This window comes from Drepanopeziza brunnea (assembly GCF_022702325.1).
Source record: "Drepanopeziza brunnea f. sp. 'multigermtubi' strain 214-2 chromosome Unknown ctg12, whole genome shotgun sequence".
Lineage (NCBI taxonomy): Eukaryota > Fungi > Ascomycota > Leotiomycetes > Helotiales > Drepanopezizaceae > Drepanopeziza > Drepanopeziza brunnea.
The window spans coordinates 1307103-1323258 of record NW_027094075.1 but is presented as its reverse complement, the minus strand read 5'-3'; the positions used below and the strand labels follow the sequence as shown (position 1 = coordinate 1323258).

General features: G+C 44.7%; 2 protein-coding genes across 2 annotated transcripts; one reads left to right on the top strand and one right to left on the bottom strand.

The window, feature by feature from the left end:
- Nucleotides 1-1253: 1253 nt before the first annotated feature.
- Nucleotides 1254-3593, bottom strand: L3040_007096 (uncharacterized protein; the record flags this gene model as incomplete). The annotated part of the gene is made up of 13 exons (XM_066156155.1): nt 1254-1392; nt 1580-1599; nt 1660-1795; nt 1884-1919; nt 1972-2028; nt 2084-2110; nt 2168-2232; nt 2281-2404; nt 2457-2601; nt 2677-2806; nt 2867-2979; nt 3033-3245; nt 3323-3593. 13 exons carry the CDS (start codon nt 3591-3593, stop codon nt 1254-1256), a joined length of 1476 nt encoding a protein of 491 aa, XP_066010964.1.
- Nucleotides 3594-8153: 4560 nt separating this feature from the next.
- L3040_007095 (uncharacterized protein) lies at nt 8154-8666 on the top strand (the record flags this gene model as incomplete). Its single annotated transcript, XM_007296602.2, has 3 exons — nt 8154-8343; nt 8407-8482; nt 8546-8666. The coding sequence occupies 3 exons, from the start codon at nt 8154-8156 to the stop codon at nt 8664-8666; spliced, it is 387 nt and encodes a 128-aa protein (XP_007296664.2).
- Between the last annotated feature and the right edge of the window lie 7490 nt (nt 8667-16156).

The window sequence follows — 16156 nt, the reverse complement described above, 5'->3', positions numbered from 1 at the left end:
TATTGTCACATTGTTATTGTCACATTGTTATTGTCAAATTGTTATTTCTATGATCATGTATTAATATATATATATTATTTTATCATTTTAAAAAAAAAATTCTTTTAAATTTTTATATATATGTTTGCTATAACCTTATCGCACGTCGCAGTTTCTCCAATCCATATACCGACCGGGTCCGGCTCGGCTGTATGAGGCAGCCTTCTTGATTGCTTGCTTGCTTGCTTGATTCTTGAAGAAGGGGGGAAGAAAGGAAAAGAGGAAAGAAGAAGGAAGAAGAAAAGGAAGAGAAAGAAAGAAAAGGAAAGGAAAGGAAAGAAAAGGAAAAGAAAGAAAAAGAAAGGCATGTGCACTCCTACACAAACAACGCGTTCTTATTAAAGAAGTAAATAAATTAATAGTAGCCCATATATACACCCGCAACCAATCAAATAGGTAAACCACGCGTCGACGCGCCACGCCACGTACGGTAGGTAGCTTTTTAGCTTAGGTGTTGACATACATACATAAAGTACTGTGTGCTGCGTGCGTGCCAGCGTGCGTGCGTGAACTGTCGATGGCGTCAAATGGGCTGGCTGGCTGGCAAGCTAGCTACCTACCTACCTATCTATACCTGGCCGCGTCATGCGTAGCTAGCTAGCTATATATATACAATGTATATAATGTATACTTTACTTATAAAGCGGACCGACCAATCCCTTCCGAGCATAGGTATGATATGAGGGTGGGATGTAGGTAGGTACGGGCGATTAGAAGGCTGAGAGGTCTTGTTGGACGGGTGGGTATAGGATGGTCTCGCGCGTGGGACTAGGGGATTGAATTGGGTATATTGCTGCTGCTGCTGCTGCTGCTGGGGTTTTGGTGTCTTGGGTTACGTATACTGCTGGTGGTGAGGGGGGAGGAGGGGGGTAGGTAGGTAGGTTGTGTATTTTGCGTCTGGGTGACAGACAGATGGGTAGAGGCTCCTGCGGGCGTGTATGCGTAGATGTATATAGAGATATATATAGATATGTGTATACATATATGTATAGATATATATAGAGATATACATGTATTCAACAAACAAAAGTACGTAAGCAAGCAAGCAAGCAAACTCCGAGCGCATTATCCCTTCCCCAAGCCTTTTCCTTTCTGATCGTGGCTGGCTGGGCTCACCTCATTGGGGGTGGAGGAGGAGGAGGAGGAGGAGGAGGAGGACAAGGAGGGGAGATTAACGGGATTAAGGTATAAGCGGATTAAGGGGACTAAAGCGATCAAGGGGTGTAGCGGAATCCTTCCACGCCTTCCAAGGGTCCGCACTTGCCCTCGTCGAGCTGCCGGTTCTTGCGCTTGAGGTGCCATGTCAGGCCCAGGATGCAGGGAAGCAGCGAGATGTTGAGAACGATGGACGTCCTGGAGGTGGGAGTCGAGTTAGTAGATAGAGTATGAGAGGATGCATGGGTGGAAGGGTGGGGTGGGCTTCGTTCAGGCCAGGCGAGGGGGAGAGGAAAGGGGGGGAGAGAAGAGGAAAGGAAAGGAAAGGAAAGGAAAGGAAAGGAAAGGAAAGGAAGGGAAAGAAAAGAAAAGAAAAGTTACGTACCACATGCCCGGGAGGTAATCCTTTTCGCGATATCGACATCAGCAAAAGGGAAGAAAGAGGCAGGGGGCGGCTTCACTTACGGGGGCGTCTTGGGATCGGAATATCGTGCTTCCGATGATACCTCCGATGGCGCCGGAGAAGACGAGAGCCACGGCGCTCATGGACCGCTTCTCCGGGTGGACGATCTGGGTCTGCGCGTAGGCTTGGAGGGAAGCGCTACATACATTTTGTCTCGCGTTAGAAAATAGATGCTTTTTTTTTTTTTTTTTTTTTTTTAAAAAAAAAAGGAGATGGAAAGGCTTACGCGTTGTTCTGGACACCGAGAACCGTGATGAAAATCCTGCGCGGCGTGTCAGGTGACTTGATTCATCTTGGCTCTTCTTTTTCCTTACCCGACGAGGCGCACGCCAGGTGCATCCACGAGATTGATGATGAAGAGTCCGATGATACTGCGGCAGGTCAGCTTCGTTGCGTCTGTCTAGGAGGGGGAGATCTGCTTCTTACCAGCAAGCTGTCTGCACCAGGATTATGCTAGAGATGGGAATTTAGTCTTGTTTTCTTGCTGGGCTCGTGAGCGACTTCACCTACGGATAGCGAGTACGGTATTTGTCGGAGATCCAGGCCAAAGTGACGCCTGCTATGATGCCACAGAACTACCCCCTCGTGAGATCCCAACCTGGAGAGGAGGCGTTGACACTTACGTATGGTGTACTTGTCAGTATCAAGGACGTGGTGTACTTGAACCCGAGACCCTGAGTCAAGATGATCGGAAAGAAGAAGTTAATGGAGTAGGCACTCGACGACGTGGCGAGATACATGTATGAGCTGCGGATCATCTTTCAGCGACGTCGCCTTTCTTCCATGAGTGAGAGCTTACAGGACAAGAAGCTTGGGGTCCAGTAGATGCTTCGCTGATTCCCAGGCTGATACCTTCTTATACTCCTTCTCGCCTCGGTCACGAATGAGGCGTTCCTTCGCAATGTACCTCTCGCGATCTGTGAGCCAGGTAGCCTTTTCGGCGACTAATCATTGTCACTTTAGCATGGAGATAGTCTGGGCTGAGCACGGCAGTTCGGGGCGTGAGTCGGTCAACTTACATTGAGGCACGGTGAAAAGGCACGCAGCGCCAGCCAGCACCGTGATCATCCCCTCGATAATGTAGATCCAACGCCACCCTTGAGAGAGCATGCCGTCCCCAACACTGATCTGCTGAAAGCCGTACGCGATCTGCAGGACGTGTTAGGAGGAGGGTGCCTGAAAAAAATCAAACAACGAGAGCAACCTCACCAGTCCACCAAAGCCGAGTGCCAATACCGAGCACATGTAAAAGATGGAGATGCGGCTCGCCATCTCGAACGTCCGATACCAACTGGCAACGAGGTAGACGCAACCGGGCAGTTCTACCGGGCTTTTAGTTCTGCAGGTTCAACACGTTGGGGACGGGAGAGCTCACGGCCTGCCTCGGCGGCTCCCAGCAGTGCTCTGAGGACAGCCAGGACTCTCCAATTCTTGACGAAACCCATTCCGAACACCACAGCGCCGAAGCTCATCACGAGAAAACCGAGCCAGAGTCTGGCGCCCACGCGGCGAATGATCAGATTGGAGGGGAACTCGAAGAGAGCGTAGGTTGGGAAGAACACCAGGAGGGTAACCGTGTAGCGATTGCCTAGGAGAAGAAGGACAAGTCAGTCAGGTGGGTTTTCTTCTCCATATCACATCTCCACATGAGGACCCGTTACGTACCTGTCGTCAGGTCGAGATCGACATTCATCCCCGAAATGTACGCCGCGGAGATGTTGGCTCGGTCGATCAACGAGAGAGCGAACACGATCGCCATCATGGGGATGATCCGGACGTCGAGCTTCTTCACCAGGGCCTTCTCCTCCGCCTCGGTCCAGTCCTCGGGCAGCGGGGAGACTTCGAGAGAGGGGTCTTCTCTCAGTGGCTGTTTCTCTGTCTTCCCCGAGCCGGTGGACTGGACATCCTGAGTGATGGATGCCACCTTCTCAGACATGGTTGGTGAATGGGGTTTGCGCCAGATACAGGGACAGAACGCGGGTAGAGTCTTTGGAGCTTCGATGTGGAAGAGCTAGGGCGCTCTTCTTGACTTATCTACGGACCAAGGGCCAAGGATACTTCATTCAGCCCTAGCAGGCAGCGGCACGACCTCCGCGGACAAGAAGAGATGTCCGCCCCATCCTATAGGGCGTGAGCTCTCTTCTCGGGCTGTCCGTGGGGACGGAGACTCACACCAGGAAACCTGACCCTCGCCTGGCTGGACGGGACGACCACCACACACATACCTCTGCGTACGATTTCAAGGGCTCCTCTTCCCAGGGCTTAAGCCAATAAACTTACTTAAACGATTCAGCCTTGAAGGGTTGACCAGGCTCTGAGCCGTTCAGAAAGCACCGTTCTGCGATTTATGGGCCTGAACTGGGTCTGCCTAGTATACGAGGGAGGGGGAGGGAGGGGGAGGGAGGGGGGGGGGGGGAGGGGAACTGGAAGCTTACAAAGTAAACTAAGCAAGACGGCCAGACTCCTATCTGCCATTGATCTTCGTGTGCCAAGAGGCATGTGGTCAAGAATCCGGCTGGTGTTCAAGTCCAGCATGGAGCGAAATACGGTCTGGATGTCGTTCCAAAGCGAATATCAGAATCAAGACGATTAGCCTCCAAGGGACCAAGGACTTGGGACTTGGCATCTTTACAATTTTGCTCTTAATCTGCCATCCATGCCCAGGGACGGGGGTTCCAGATCCCACCCTTTGAATAAGCGAAAAGTTGTAAATTTTCAAAGGAGCCACTACCGTGCGACATGGCTCTAGTCAAGAACTGTATAGCCGACGGTTTCCCTGTCTCGAATAGTATTTTTGAGCAGTGAGTCGTACAACTATGCACAGCTACTGTCCAATCGTAGCATTTTTCGGCTTAGCTATTTGTCTCCAAGTTGATAGCATTTATCCCCCCCCCTCTTCTGACAAAAAAAAAATGTCAGCCCATAGTTACAGTACCAAAACTCTCCGTATTCGTGCTAGCTTTGCGGTCCTGCCCGTTCCAGCATTGACAGAGCTGCCGCTCCCCGGAGCAAGCATTTGTGTTTGTAATCTTCTCGGCTGTTCATGCCTCCAGTTTCCATTGCCGTGCGGTACTTCACAAGCCAGGTCCTCCTTGACCGCTCGACTAAGCAGCCTTCCAACAGTGTAGAACTCAATCGGATCCGACAACTACGTAGTAACTACAAGTAACCTTCTACCTATCTAGTAGTAGTACTGCAGTACGTGCTTTTGTGCGCATCCCCCCCTTACATATAAGCCTTCCGATATACTCCCACTTGTCTGCTTGGGCGGATAGCCTCCGGAGAGGTACTACGTAGGTCCCTGGCAGGTCTGTACGGCCCAGCCTTACGGCAAGCTCAACCCGGATCTCCTCAAAGTCTAAAAGATTGCGACCAACCCACCCCTCCAGACACAAAGGCAGACCCAGCTGAGCCCGCCAATCGTAAAAGTAGAGCGGCACTATTGAGAATTGATCCCAGGATCTCATCCAAAACCACTGCGTAATCCCAATACGTACTATAGTACTACGAAGAGATCAGCTCATCAAAAGGTAGCTTTCAAGACAAGCAAAAATAAAAGCATAAGAGTATATAAGTATATATTGAATAGTAAACTCATCTTTACGGCTTTAAAAGCACTCTCGGATCAGTATGTATGCTTTACGTTACTGTTAAGAATAAGACCTTTTCATCTCCATGGTTTAAATACGATATAATCGCCGGTTTCCTCAAATTTCATTCGATTCGAAAGAATCGACCGACTTGCTGTGGCAAGTCGGCACCACCAAGGCGGGACGGTAAAATCTGCTCTTTTATAATAAATAAGTAAAAAATCAACGAACTATTACATCGTAATTATTTTTGTATCAAAGGATGCAACGCATAGAGTTTAATATCATTCAATTAATCAAATTCTCATAACAAGTTGTGATTCCTTTATGGTGTTGAGTTAAAGTAGTAGAAATAGTTCTTTTGATATGTATGTACTTTTCGATTTGACTAATGCGTACATATCAGAATTGCCGCGCATATATTAGAATAAGCGAGGAACATCAAAAGCGGACTTTTTATTTAAACCTATTAAAAAAAAAATACGTGCATCATTACCAACTTTAATTCAATAATTAATACTTTTAATAATGGAATAGATAGAATAGTTTATTGTTAATCTACGGGATGTTTTTTTTTTTTTAATCAAGGTTGTGTTTTTTGGGATATTCGTAATAAACAAACAAATTTGAATTATTCAAGACAGTTTTTAGCTACGTTTTCATTACATTTTCATGTACTATATCACCAAAAATGAATGCATTTCTAAATTTGGAATGTATATCTATAGAGCAGAGTTTTCTGAGCATATGTATTATTTTTTATTTATATTTATATTGGTAATGGTTGTTTAATAAGTGGTATACCGTTGCTGTCCCGCCTTGCTGGGTGTCCCGCCTTGCTGGGTGTCCCGCCTTGCTGGGTGTCCCGCCTCGGTGGTGCCGACTTGCTACAGCAAGTCGGTCAATTCTTTCGAATTAAATTTCAGGAGACCGACGATTGATGCGAGATGATAATACGCGTTGTTAAAATCTTGGATTTATCGGGTCCTTATTTTAATTATAAGTGTAGCGAAGACTTCCCGATCGTCATACGGATATCAAGTATCCGAATGAAGTATTCCTGTCGAGTATGATATAGCAATCCTGTCAGGTATCACTATCACGCATAACATTCGCATTGCAAGAGAAACCGTCTCTTTGGTATAGCTCCGCTACGATATCCAAATCGTTTTTTTAATTAATTATTAAATAGTCGCCTCACGGTTACGCTATCGATCGGAATCGCATTCGTCTTAAGAAACGGGAAGTCTTTTGGCAATGGAGGTTGAATAGGCTGATTACAGCTTGCAAATGGATTTATATTAACGAATGATATCCGCCAAAGGGTCGTTCTCCCTCTCGGTTTCCTCGGCCTTTGCTATCATCGCATCTTCCAATTCGTCGATATCGATCTTATCATCAAAATTATCGTCGCTACGGTTGCTCGCTCTTTGAAGAAGAAGGAGATCGTATTCGAAGCTAACAAAAGAAAGAGAAACACTGCGAGTACGAGGCAAATATCGACCCGCGGATGAAGGTGATAATAGTAATAATGTAGAAGCAGAGCGCCTACGGCATAGTCTAAATACTGTAGTTCCGATATAATAAAGTTGATTTGCAAGTTTGAGATTGCGACGGTGCTGTTAAGAATAGCTTTACTCTTTTCTAATAGATTTTGGTGGCGAGAATAGAAATTACCCCAGTTTAAAAGTCGGTGTACTACAGTACGTATTTTGAAAGTCGGTGTAGCGCACGCAACGGAACGACAGTGACGGAGCGCAGCCGACAGCTTGGCTTATTGGCGCCGGTTAGCCAAGCGTGTGTTTCGGTCTTTGTTACGTAGTACTACTACTTGGTACGTACTGTAGTACGTGCCCGAAACAATGTACAAAGGCCGTCTGTGCACGATTCTACAGGTTTCTATCGACAGGGATTTCGTGAAAGACGTACTACTAATAATATAACGATAATAATTCGCCGCTTTTTGCACCAAAAATCAGCACTTTCATCATGGAGCCTTCACTTAGTGCTATACGAAATATTAGAAAATAAAAGCAGCATTACCAAGTATTTAGGGTGCACAGATTAGAATTGTACATTATTTACCCATAGTACGAAGTACGTAGGTATACGAGAAGCAAGCAGCTTCGGCGAGCGGAATCGGCCTTCCTTGGCCTTTCCACCCTTTGACTCCCATAGGTACTGTAATAAACCACCACCAAGATGACTCCACTTTTGGACTTTTGGAACACTAATCAGTGATCGTCATCTTTTGAAACCGTTTACCTTACATACTAAATTCTTAGTTATAGCGCTGATTCTATATTTGAGATAATTAAGTGACTTACTACTAACTCGGCTGCGAAAATTGTCTATTATTGTATGTACTCCCCCCTTACGAAACATGTCGAAAGTATAAATAATTTTGCAAAAGATTTTACCAAGGCTTAAACCAATCAACTTGTAACAATCCAGCCTCGAAAAGTATCTTCAAGTTAGTATTAATCTGTGCAATTGAGTTGACAGAGCTTTGAGCAGGTTAAAAATAGCGCTCTATGATTTATAAGCTTAACCTACTACGTATAATGTTCGAGGTATAGGAAATAATCGGCCTTCGGTCGGGCTTCGTAAGGTTTATCGCCCAGTAAGCGCCGCATCGAATGAAACGAAATACCGTAGCAATACGAGAAAGAAAAAAAGAAAGAAATAATTAATATAGATCATATTTATTTGCGACAAAGCCGAGTTATACTTGATTCGAAGTTTACAATTGTGATAATTTTAGATATAGGCTTTTAAAATGTACTTATATACCTTTAAGATCTCTTTATACTTTTATTCATTATCAATACGGTCCGGCACCATCTTCTTCACAGCTATTTATCTACTTTTCAAAACAATAGCCTTTCTTTGACTACTCTATCAACATGCGATTCATCAACGCTCTTTTCGCTGCAACTATTATTGCAGTCGCGCATGCGGTAGAACCTCAACCCCCTCCTGGGCAGGATCCTAAAAATCCAGAAGGGGCTTCTACACGCTTAGGACAACTCTTAGTCTGCGAAGACCCTGACTGGAAAAAGTGCACGAACATCACTTATTTGCAAGACAAATGCTGTAAGAATTCCTTTCATTTTTTTCAATTATTTGAAAAGTTTAGAAGCTAATAAATACACAAAGTTGGACTCGACGAATTTGATCTTAACGATAAAATGACCGGTTTCGATACTTTCTCGACCGGATGCGAGTTTTACGGGTAAGCAAATCATTATTATAATTCCGCAATTTAATTTCATTTCAAATAGCTAATGAAGATCAGTCTTGACTCGTGCGAAACCGATGATTTCTATTTCGTTTGGCGAGGTGCTGTCACCGATCTTTTGGCGACCAATTATTCTTTGTCTAACGACCAAATTTCTGCATTCCGTTGCGGAACGTAAAATATAAAGATTTATCGCGATATCGAGATTCCGAGATACGATATCGAAAGATATAAAAAGATGAATAGCGAAAGGAGGTCGTTTTCATATGGTAAATTAGATGTATCTATATGGCTTTGTATTGCTAGGCAATCACGACTTTATTAAAAAGCTCCTTATCTATAATCGTCGGCCCACCTAAGCGAGCCGACGATTACAAAAGTTTCGCTATAAACTACCAACGGTACAGGCCTAAGTACTACTAATACCCCTCGAGGGTGCCTCAAAAGTTTAGTTTCCACTTTAAACCCCCTGGTTACCTTACCCTCGAGGGGTAATACTTACGCTAATAATACTTAGGCCTGTACCGTGGTAGCTGCTAACCGTGCGCTAATAAGGCAAGCCGTCGGCTGCGCTCCGTCACTCTCGTTCCGTTGCGTGCGCTATACCGACTTTCAAACTGGGTCAATTTCTACTTTCGCTATTAAAATCTATTGGAGAAGAGTAAAGCTATTTTTGATAGCACCGTCGCAATTTTAAATTTGCAAATACCACTTTATTATATCGAAATTATTTATATTATTATCGGTATGTCCATATCGACCTTAGCTAGCTAGTAGTAGTTGGGAGTCCCACTCGTGAACCAAGGTTTACGGGTCACTTGGCGTGCCTCGCTTGGCATGTTACGCTAATCAAAGGACCCCCAACTTGACTATAAAACTTAGTAGTTAGCTAATGCATGTGATCCCTTTTACTACGTAATTGTACGTAGTATAAAAGGGATCAGCTCCTTTAAACCTTAAGGAGCAGACAGAATTGACATACTATTACAACCGAGTGAATTGCAATTGCAATAGCTTTGACGACCGTTACGATATACGAATATATATTCCCCGATCGCTAAAAGCCATCCAACAATTATGCCGTAAGCGCTTTGCTTTTACATTATTGCTATCATCACTTTTATCCGCGGGTCGATATTTGCTTCGTACTCGTAATGTTTCTTTTTCTTCTGATGGCTTCGAATACGATTTTCTTCCTTTTTAAAGAGCGAGCAACCAAGCTGCATTGCGAAGCTTAAGGAGCGGTCGAAACGATAATTGTTGGAGTGCCTCTAGCGATCAGGGAATATGTATTCGTAAATCGTAACGGTCGTCAAAGCTCTTGCAATTGCAATTCACTCGGTTGTAATGGTATATCAATTTTGTTTGCTCCCCAAGGTTCAGGGGAGCTGATTCATTCTATACGATTAGAAGTAATCACGTGCACTAGCTAACTACTAGGTTTTACAGTCAAGTTGGGGGTCCCTTGAACTGTGATACGCTAAGCGAGGCATGCCAAGTGACTCATGAACCAAGGTTCACGAGTGAACTCCCCCCTAACTACTACTAGCTAGCTGAGGTCGATATGGATATACCGACAATTATTTCGATAATAAGATCGATATCGACGAATTAGAAGATGCTATGATAGCAAGAGCCGAGGAAATCGAAAGGGAGAACGACCTTTTTGCATAGTTCCAAATCCTAGTGTTTATGTAAGGAAAAAATAAGAAGTAAAGATTAAAAGGTACGGCAAGATACTTCCTCGACTTGCTTTAGATGCATTATTTTCTAGTAAAGTATATCAAAAGATCGTATTCAAGCCAAAAATAAGTATAGAAAGATTGCTCGGAGTATCTAGATCTAGCAAAATACATTAAAGAGCAAGATTTTGAGCGAGAATTACTACTAGTTCGAATCAAGTTTGGAAATGAATAAGATTTTTAATTATATACAGTATACATAGCTATTGAAAAAGATTTAGCGCTACTAATAAATCGTAAACATTTTATTTAGTAAGCGTTGCTAGCAATTTCGATGTTCCGAATCAGTTTGAAAGTCGGTATGTTTTGAAAGTCGGTGTAGCGCACGTAACGGAACGAAAGTGACGGAGCGCAGCCGACAGCTTGCCTTATTAGCGCACGGTTACTTAGCGAACCAAGAGAGGGGTCTCGAAAAATGAACAGAACGCGTTGCTGGGGATTGGCTGCGGCGTCGCAACGAAAAAAAAAGAAAAAGAAAAAAAAAAAAAAAAAAAAAAAAAAAAAAAAAAAAAAAGAAAAAAAAAGTCAAACCGAAGCTTTCTGACGGATTCTGCTAGTACTAGGTAGTACTAGGTAGTACGTATCAACGCCCTCCGCGCAGAACCTTTGAGGTAAACTACTCTTGATTGTTGGGCCTATACGCTATACGGAGGTATAGTTGGGATAGACATGCAAGCAGGCATGTCAATGCTCGTTGATTATTAAAGTGGTCGTAGTAGTAGCTTTTATTTACGTCGGGCGGGTATCCGAACCGCAATACCCAGTTGGACCTGGAGACCTCTTCTAGGGTACCTACGGCAACGTGCCAAGTCAAGAAGCTACTACCACGTCACGGGCGTAAGTGGTACCGGTACCGGTACACCCTACCCTCGTTGTCAGTAGTGTGCAATCGAAAGGTAAAAGTCACGTTAAGGAAAAGCTTCCCCTCAGATAGCGTCGGCTTTCTGATCCGGCCGCGGCACCGCAGACCCCTTCCTTCTGTGGGTAGACCCTTCGAAAACATTTTCTTTTAAAGAATCTGCACCGGGTACGGTACAGTAGTAGGCTTTTCGATAACCCGTCGCATACGCATACGCACAGCCGTGCAGGCGGCCCCGGTCCCTATGATATGCATAAAAAATACTTACCATTCTCGTTACTGTATCGTAGTAGTACGTAGTACCGGTACTTATCATCGCAGAGCGCGGTCGAGTCGGCGTGCCTGTATGAATACGGAGACGCTCTTAGCGCTCTTAGCGAAAGCGTAATGCCGCGTTTTCGATCGATCGGATCGAGCGAAGCCCTTCTTCTTCTTCTTCTTCTTCTTCTTCTTCTCATCTCTTCGCTTCTGTTTTCCTCGTGGCGCAGATCCGGTGGTCGCAAATCTTCTTAATCTTTCTTGTCCCGTCAATATGCGCGTCGTGCGCGATGGGGCCTGCAAGGTGGAGAGAGAAGCGAGAAAAATAGGATGACTCAGCGAGCGGAATCCAGCGTTCGTGGGACGGAAAGCGAGCTTTTTGGCTGCTCGACGCTAGAGGTTCGGATACTTACCTTCGAGGGAAGTAAGGGGTCATTTCAATGCTCCTCTGACCGAGCATATAGTAGTACGTAGTATTTTAATTATTTGCGTACTACAACAAGTTATCGAGAACGGTTTTCAGGTCAGGAACGGTCCTGGGGACGGGTCCCAAGATGGTCTTTTCGTAACGAGACCGACTATTATAAACGACGATTTAATTGATTAAATCGGTTCTATTATAGCGATGGTTTTAATTTTTTTTAACGAGCTAATTAAAAGTGTGATTCCACTTCAGCTCAGCTACAGACCCAGGGTGATGCACCAGCTACCATGCAAACCCCTCAAGACCGTTTCCAAAAGAGATCGCTATCGGACGATCAGCTAGGTGACTGTCTAAAAGTCCCAGCATCGATCCTCGTTCAAGGTACCGTAGTCGTCATCATTTCCACTATTTCTTGCTAGGCGGCCACTTCCCGCCGCTGGCAGTCCTCACCGCGCATGCCTTGCTATAGAATCATCTAAACCAATCGGTAGTAGAGGCGGGAGTTTTGACTTTGCAAATGGTTTGATACTCACAGGATTTTCATCAAAAGGTCGAAAGTATCATCTCGCAAGGGCTCTGACTAGGGCTTGAACCAATTACAGGTACTACGTAGTGCTTACGTAGTACTACGTACGTAGTAACTTGTATATAGTCTGTGCAATAGAGTTGACAAGTCTTTGAGCCATTTCTACTACGTAGTACCACGGTACAGGCGTAATTGTTCCACCCTGGAGGGTAGGGTAACCAAGGGCTTTGAAGTGGAATTCTAGACTTTGAAGGCACCCTCAGGGGGCTAACAATTACGCCTGTGCCGTGGGTATTAGAAACCACCGCTCGATGATTCATGGGGCTAGACAGGGTCCGACATGAATTTGGGGGGCGGGATCAGCTTTAAAGAAAAAAAAATCGTTGGCTCGCTTAAATAGGCGTCCTATCATCCTCTCAGTCTTAAATACTTTCCGTAGGCAAGCGATCGGTCTCAGTGTACAGTAATAGAGTTGACAGGGCTTGGAGCTATCCAGAAAGGGAGCTGCCGTTCTCACGAAATACACGTCTACTACCGATACAGCGCTGAACTGGATCTGCCTTTTTCTCGAGCAGGGGGATAGTAAGTATCGGTACCGGTATCGTATCTACGATAAGCGGTGACCGTTGTTCGTATCGGTTTGCTTCGATTCTTTGTGCGGAGTAATGGCGCGTCTATAATTATACCATCGAGGAGAAAAATGAACGGCTAAAAAAACTTCTCGTGTATGTCTTGGGAGCAGTAACCAGCCTCAGGACTGGTTTTTTTTTCTTTTTTCTTTTCTTACCTGGTATTCGACAGTCTTCGAAATGCAGTATCTTGAAGGCGTCGAAGCAGTGACACGATAATATGCGCGGAAGTGATATCCGATGCGAAGTGTAGCGGAGGACGAGAAGCGGCCATGGTGATGGGTATAGAATGGCATCTTTGATCACGTGCTCAATGGAACATGACCAATTTGAATACGGAAGGTGCCCCAATCTCAGGTGGTATACACAACGCAGTAATCTTCCGTACGGAGTCAACTATTTACATAATATTTCATATGCATATTTTCGATTCGGAATGGGAAACTTGCTAAAGTAGATAGACGAGTGAGAAATTGAGAACGGATATCCGATATAGAATCAGGAGACTCGTGATCTTAATCTTGGAAGTCGGAGGCTTCCAAATCTCCGAAGAATCATAAGGATAAACACTACTCTTGAAAAGTTGGGGCTAGGCATGCTTTTATTCACCTAGGATGCTACGTAGTGCGTTGTAGTTCTAGAATGTGAGCCGACTTCTGTGTTGATGCTTTGGGATTTGCTTACGTGAAAATACTACGTAGCAGCTCATACTAATGGATAGGCAATGAGCCAAAACCGAAGTCAATTCTCGAACAGCGAGCTTTCGTAGCATCCTTCTTCTGTGTGTGGAGCTTAGGCCGCGCGTCATCTGCTGAGAACCTATTGGCGATATCAAGCGAGCAACTATACCCGTAGCTCTGCTTTTGCGTGTACCATATAACCAATCCTCTGAAAGAAGGAATCGAACTGCATCTGAGTGCATAAACTCGAAAATGACAGGCTAATAATACAGAGAAAGATGCATCCTGGACTGCCCGAACCGATAATCGCATCACTGCTATTCTGAGAATATCATCCTGGGTTAGTAATTTGTAAGCGTGAAAAGAACTTAAACTATTTTGTTGTTATATGGGGAAACATGGCACAAGTTGCGGCTATCCCCACTTACTGTGGCAGAATATCCGTTTCCCGAATGAAGACTAGCTACCTAACTTGATCAAAGGAGCCTTATGGAAAGCCTGATCCTACCATTCATAACATAACTCTCCTGTTACCTCCTCCAAACGCGATGAAAATTGATTGAAAGTATGCAAAATCAAAGTATACTGTGGTGGGATCCAACCCCTTACGTATTGTATAGGTAATACAGAGCCTTCTTGGCTTGGGAACATGTAAGTGAGTTTATTTGGATGTACCTTCAGGAATGAAGCTGCGCCAGTTTCATTTCTGCGTCATCCTGGACCCCCAAGAGATTATCTGAATCATTGTTGCATAAACCAATACTGGAGATAGATCTTAGGTAACTGTATGATGCAGACTTCTTTTCCGTGAAGTGTGCGTTGCAAGTTTGAACTAGGTGCTAGCGCAAAAATCTCGACTGTATTTGCAGTTCGTGGCGCGAAGATGCTTCTGCCAGTGACCGCGCTTGTCAGGGTTGGAAGCGAACTTTTAGCCCGATTGGTGAACTGGGTATTGCGTATCTTGAGCGTAGTTCAAGAGACGGGGAAGAGGTAGCTCAGTAACAATCTAATGGTCGTAGAGATTCCCGGAAGTCTGGATCGTGCTCTTGCCGCTTCCTGATATGAAAAAAAAAAAAAAAAAGTATTCTTGCGAATTTAATAAGCTACATTTGCTCTCTTGCAATCGAAATCCACCTTTTGCGATTAAGAACTACGAATATAAAGTCTTCTCCTCCCGAATACTTGATTAATAGCGAATTAATAATTGGAAAAGAAATGCTCGGAAAAATGCTTGCTGCATCGCTTTGACAGAGGCTTATTGCTATACATAAAATGCATCGCACTAAAAGAACCTATTATTATACGTAGTACGTAGTAGATCATATAGCGACAAATAGTAGTATTACACCGAAGTCCGGAAAACTTACTCCGGAGCTTGCGGAAGGCCGTAAGTTTTAGCTTGCGGCCGGGCTGAAGCGTTACATTTCTTTACATCCTTTACATCCTTTTAAAGCGTATTACTGATAGAAAATTGATGTAGCGTTAATGCGGAAGGCAGCCTTGCACCACGACCGGGGCGAGGCGAGGTCCCTTGGCCCCGGAGCTTGCGGAGGGCCGCCAGGGATCAGACCTCGTATAGTACCGTACCGTATACGAGTCCACTTGGGAGCTCACACATCGTTCGGAGATTTTAACAGGCTAGTGATATTCCTCAATTGCATTTCTCTGGCTTGCATCTTGGAGTCAAACAAATATTGGGGGATCGGGGATCGGGGATCCCACTTCGCCTTAATGGTTATGCTCTTTCCCCTTTTGACAATGCTTTTTCCATTGGTCTTGCATTAACTTTTACTACGTATATTGCTTCCATCGCTCGTCATTCATCATCCAACTACTAGTTCAGTTCTTAATCAACATGAGCTGAGCCGTTAAGGTCTACAGGGGTGTAAATTCAATTATTGGGAATTGAAAGTTTACTAGTACGTAGTACGCTCCTGTGACGTTTCTATAATTCTGTGTTAATACAAATTTCAAAAGTGAATACAACGGCGTCCTTCAGATAAGTTATCTCTACTTAAGCTGTAGAACTCTTTACTACTATATGCGTAGTAGTATATTATTCAATGAGTTTTAACAAGGCTGCGCGCCGAAGAGCCTCCGCACCACTAGCGCCGATCTAGCGTATTTCACGTGATTCCGGTAAACAAACCAACCCAAAACGACAAGTTTTTGAACTATCGATCTCGAAGACACCACTTCGAATTCACACAGCTCATCACTCGCAAAAACAACCTATACAATATAGACAACCGAGCAGACAAACACGGTCTTGCTAGAGCATACTTTCAAGACAAACATCATCAAAGCTATGTATTTCGCTCAGCAGGTCCAAAGCTTCAGCCGCCCGCCTTTGTCTTCCAAAAACCAGGTGTGACGAGTAAGAATAAAAATACACCCGTCAAGAAGGGTGCCAGAGAAGGGGCCCCCCAAAAGGGTACTTCTGATTCAGCTGACGATTAACGATCCTGATGCACACTTTCTGGGACTTTCATTCCTAGTAGCAGCGTGAGCAGCGGCAACAATGGCAGCACCAGCCCTAGATGTGGCGCA